Here is a 5,976-nt window from a genome sequence, read left to right on the forward strand (position 1 = left end):
TCATAAAAGAGGTGATTGAGTAAGTGGGCATGATTTTTATGTCAAAAAAATCATGTATCAAAATTTTGCCAATATCCTTTTGATTAAACATGTCACACTACAATGTCTTTCTCTTATGATTTATCACACAAGAGTTGCTAATATCTGCACCCAAATAATCTTACACTATTATATATGGCAATATCATATGCTATATGAAAAAAAAAAACAATATTGTTTACTAAATTTTTATATATAATTTAGAAATTAAGCATGTCTCTTTTTTGGCTAGCTAGAATGAATGATACTTGTAAATGAGATGCTGACGCTATTATTTTATTTATTTAATAGATTGAATGGAGTTTGAGGAACATTCTCAAGATACGTATGGTAGTAGATTACATGCATTTTCTTTAATTAATGAGGAGATTATTGTACGTACGTGTGTATTAGGTTGTGTAATACTTCTACATACATACACATTCATGTGAGACAAACGAAAAACACATGTTTTTCTATTATTTATTGAAATGATGAAAAAAATATTAAGTGGTAAATAAAATATATAATATAATCCCCTGTCGTCTAGCTAGCTAGAAATTAAATTAACCTCCATTAGCAAAGTAGAATAGTATCTTTCCGACTGTTTCCACTCAGATCAAGCATACATGGGATTACATATATGAATTGAAGGCTGGTTTGGTACATGGGATTACGAATTCCATCCGACATTCAACAACTTAAACTGAACATCCTCGTACAGATATATGTTTCACACCAAAGAAATTAATTAAAACCCAAAAAAAAAAAACCAAAAACAGGAATATATAATAGGAGGCCAGGTGGGGATGAATATTAATTATTCGCATTTGAAGCCAGCTGGGTCGACCTTGGAGCAAGCATTGAGGAGCAAGCTGAGTGAGATGGGGACGTTAAGGTTAATGCCCAAAACATTAGCCTTAAGAGCCGTGCAGAGGCAAAGAGCCGCGTCCACGTCAGCCAGGGGGCTAAGAAGCGAGCAGCACGGCTCCTTGTCGGCTCCAATCACCACCTTCACTAAGCCTAGCACGTCGGCGCACACTCCCAGCTTCAGCGTGTCAATGGGGCAGCTGGCTTTTGGAGCCGGAACTGGAACTGGAACTGGAGTAGACGGCGGCGGACATGCAGGCTTCGGCTTCGGCTTCGGCTTCACGCAGGAGCCGCAGCCGGACACGGAAGCGAAGAGGACAAGGTTGAGGGCAAAGAAAAGAGCCATTGAAGAGGAAACTCTGTTGGAAGAAGCCATAGCCATTGATATGATAATGAATTGAAGCTAAGTAACAATATTTCAGGCTTTAGCTTTAGAATGGTGCAGTGAAGGGTTTGCTAATGCTGGGTATTTATAGACCGACAAAGCACTCTAGGGCTACCGTACGTAAAATGTAACATAACAAATATTTAATTAAAACTATATATCTGAAATGAAAATTTGAGATAATATACACTAAAAAATAAAGTATAAACCAAATAATGCATGCGACATCATACATATGTCACACATGCAATAATGCATGCAAGCTAAGGGCGGCCAACTTGTAGTATGTAGATATTAGGAAATTCTAAGGTTTAATTATATTGTTGTAATTAAGTTAATAGAAGAAATGAAAAGAATCAATCCACTTTCCGGCCTCATATGAGAATGGAAAATTTGAGCAAAACTTGATTGGTTTGAGTGGTTGTGTATATACTCTCATTTCTTAAGAGTAGTCGAGATTCAAATCCTTTCTTTATGAAAAAATCAATCTTAGTCTGAGTATGAAACGAGCTCTTCTAGTATGAAAAAATTAATATGGCTAGTATTTGTCCTTTAATTGGGCCTGTCCAATACGGATGAGGACTAGTCTGAATATGATGCAAGCTTAAAAGTGTCTCCTACAGTTTTTTTTTTTTTGAAAGAACCTCCTACACTTCATAATGTTTTAAATTTGACTCTTTGTAAGAATTATTTATCCAATCAATTATGAACAAGTTATATTGATTTACAGGTTTGACGTTAATTCCGTGATTTGCCGTCAAAGAAGAAACGGAAAAGAAGCTATGCACCCATGTGCATTTATGTAAAATGAGTTTGGCGGGATCAAAGCGGCCAAAACTACGAGTTTGGATGTTAGCGTTGGTGATTGGGTATGCCAGGGTGGCTGTAACTCAGATCTACAAATCAATTCATTCATCAAAACACCTAAGTACACCACTGCATGTTTTCCGGTCTGCAACTCTACCCTCCACCACCCACTTGCTAATTATGGCGCCGCGCACACGTTATATATATCGTTCCCATGCATACTTTTTTTTTTTTTTCAAATAATACTATATGTATATATATAGTGTTTAATTTGATATGATAATATATTGTGTAGACCGAGATCTTGTAGTTTTAGCCCACCAAGGATAATACAAGTCAATGTACGTTCGGAACACGTGTGACCCAAGCAGCGGTCAAGATGCATATCTTTTATCTTACTATACTAATAAGAATCAAAGAGAGTTAGACCTAAAATAGGTAGAAAAAATGACGGTCAAATTATTTAATCAAATGAATGGTTCAGATGAATTATTTAATCAAATAGATGGTTAAGATAATTCAGATTAATATTATTAATAGAGATTACCTAATTTAACCTTACTTTTATGATTATCCGTTAAGTTTTCCGTTAAATATTCTCTTCTCCGTTAATATTCTGTTAACTTTTAACTTAGTCATTAATTTCTATAAGAAAGATCTTAGGTTCGAACCTCATCTCAATCAAATTTGACATAATTAAGTTTCTCACTCTATTTACTCTTATTAAATTAAATAAATTAGTAGCTACAACAAAAAATGATACATATGTATTTATTTAATTTAGAATTATGTGTCTACAATACTTTTATTTGAAAAAATTATTCATTATCAAAAAATTAAATTAAATAAGAGAAATAATTTCATTAGTTATATTGTCTTTATTTTCTCTCATGCAAAGATTCTTTACATTCAAATTTATCAATTGATATTCATTACATTGTCCATTATCTTATTTTTACAATATCTTGTAATTAAATATCAAAGTTATAGTACAAAATAATGTTATATATTTATTACCAAGTATTTTATTAATACTATCAAAAAAATTTAAAATAATTTGAAGCTAATTATATTAACTACTTGGGAATTGGTTGACAAAGAGAATACTCAAATAACCCAACAAATTGAAGCGGAATCGCTCTATTTTACTCTTATTGAATGAAATAAATTAGTAGTTACACCAAAAAGTGATACATATGTATTTCTTTAATACCATTAAAAAATAAAAAAGAATAGTTTGAAACCAATCATATTAACTACTTGGGGGATTTGTTGACAATGAAAGTACTCAAATAACCCATTACCCAGCAAATTGAAGCGAGAAACTACCTTTTAATATCTTTGGAATATATAATATTTTAAATTTTCAAATTTTTATTAATTTATTTAATCTTTTTTAATTTCTTAAACTATGATTTCTTTATCCACAATAATTCATTCAACAATAATGGTTGAACCAAATGATTCCCAAGCAGAACACCTAAAGGAAAGTCCATAACTCCTATATCATAATCTCATTGCATGACGTTGTCATCTATGCTACCAACAATAACCGAATTGCAAATAACACACTACCAACAAAAAGGAAGAAAACAAATAGTAAAGATGAAGACAATGACAATGTTACTCAAAAGAGAATTAAGAACACTTAGAAAAATTCAAATGAAAAGTAGTATTTATTTAGACTATCATTTTAGACCAAATATTTAGACTGTACTATCGATTTTACAAGGTTGCAAACATTTATTTTAGTAATAATTATAATGAATTTTCTATATTATCTTGGATTCATATACTTTGAGTTAGATATTTAAATAAAAAAATTTGACATTCAATTACCCAAGTATAAACTTCTCCTATATAATCTTGCATTGATATACTTTCAAATATTTATTTAAATATAAACATTGGGCATTAACCCATACGCGCAATGCGCGTATAAAACTAGTATAATGATGTAAGTAATCGATCCGGAGTAAATATATATCAATTAATTAAATCCAAATACTAAAAGCAGTTGTTATACTGTGGACCATGGTCACAAAACAACGTCGTTTCAATAAGTGGGAGAAATGGTCCCCATAAATTTCTGTGACTGATACTACAGTTCATCTCAAATGATACTACTATACAGTTGTGTTGAACTAATACTGCAGTTGTGTTGAAAGTAAACTGCATTTGCGCAGAATGGAAGCCGTTTCATCCGTCTGTTTTCATTAGTCAAAACTATGTCGTTTTGATATGCAGCCCACAGTAAAATTTGCGTACTAAAAGAGGGTCAAATGATAAAGAACAAATATTGTAGTAATATTTCGTGGATTGATGTAAGAGACTAAGAGTATTACAAAGGATACTCCGTAAGAATAAGTAATGATTTGTTTAGGCTAAGACAAATAGACAATGACCATTTATACAAGAAAAGAGTTAATGTCATTTGGGGTCGAGTAGTGTAATTTTGCCATGTTTAGTCATGAGCTTTCAAGTTAACCACTTAAAGTCTTTCAACTTTCAAGTTAAACACCTGCGGTCCTTCAATTTTCAAATTTTAACCAACTATATATAGTGCTTTCAAAAAGACTACGATGGGTTAAAATTTAGAACTTGAAGGACCATGACTGGTTAACCTGAAAGTTGAAGGACTACGGGAATTAAATTGAAAGTTTAGGAATAAACGTGACAAAATCACTTACTCGAATGACCCTGAATTGCATTAACTCTACAATAAAAAGCCTAACAAACTTACTACAATGGTGATTGGCTGTGAGACCAAATCAAAGCCCACACAGTAGGTTGCGAGAATGGGTCCCGGCGTCCTGCCATTCCATATCCAAAGGCAGACTCCGATACGGAAATGGTTAGCCCATCTTGGGCCCATGCAGGGTCGCATATCTTGAGCCCCGAGTCCTCATTCTTAGGTTGTTTTCAATATATATATATATATATATATATATATATATATATAGTTGTATTCACATGAGAACAGTCTTCCCATCATCCCATGTGAACCTGCAAACTTCTGAAGGAATACTAGGGAAGTTTTACATGAATGCAGAGCAACTAGGACGCGTGTAGTTGTATGCGATGCATTCAAGTGTAGTAATTGCAATGAATTTATGTAGTAGTTATGGTGCATTTGTATAGTAGCCCCGGAGTTGGAGTAGTTGTTGTGCATTTATGTAAAATTTTGGTACATTATTTCAGTTCGCAAATTCGTATGAAAAAGCTGGTTTGCACCTGAACATGACTATATATATATATATATATATATATATATATATATATATATATATATATATTACTGGCCGGAGATTATATATGTTACGTTATAATGTGTTAACGTTTGAGTCGAAGCAAGCCCAGTTGTACATAGCTGTACAGAAATATAAATCTACAACATCCACATGTTAGTTAGCTCTTCTAGCATACGTAGGGACTGGGTTGGAGCATGAGACAAATAAGGAAACGTCCTTCTTGATTCTTCGATAGATCAGGAAGATGCATATACATACATATAGGAATATTGTGCGATATGATGAACAGTAAAAATTATTAAAACAAAAGCAATAAATAACGTTGGAAGTTAGCAATTGAATTGAACATGCAGATCGAGGTGGTTTCATTTTATTCACCCATCCACTTGTAGCTAAGCTTATTAGCATCCGCATACAGATATTTGAAAACCGCGTACTCGAGCCCTCTATTTCAAGCGTGGTCGGACCTGACAGTGACACAACGCACCACAATCACTCAGTCATTGCCTAAGTTAATTGAGTATTTAATTTGAGTATGTATTATTACAAGAATAATTTGTTACTATCAATTCAAGAATCTTGTGCTTACATGGAATTGAAGAAATGCAAAATTTTGAGTGACGATGGTGAGAATGCAATGTCATG

General features: G+C 32.9%; 1 protein-coding gene across 1 annotated transcript; it reads right to left on the minus strand.

The window, feature by feature from the left end:
• Positions 1-467: 467 nt before the first annotated feature.
• On the minus strand, positions 468-1,341 carry LOC116006936 (14 kDa proline-rich protein DC2.15-like). The gene has a single exon (XM_031247462.1). The coding sequence runs from the start codon at positions 1,268-1,270 to the stop codon at positions 839-841; it is 432 nt and encodes a 143-aa protein (XP_031103322.1). The 5' UTR covers positions 1,271-1,341; the 3' UTR covers positions 468-838.
• Positions 1,342-5,976: the final 4,635 nt, after the last annotated feature.

This window comes from Ipomoea triloba, chromosome 15 (assembly GCF_003576645.1).
Source record: "Ipomoea triloba cultivar NCNSP0323 chromosome 15, ASM357664v1".
Classification (NCBI taxonomy): domain Eukaryota; kingdom Viridiplantae; phylum Streptophyta; class Magnoliopsida; order Solanales; family Convolvulaceae; genus Ipomoea; species Ipomoea triloba.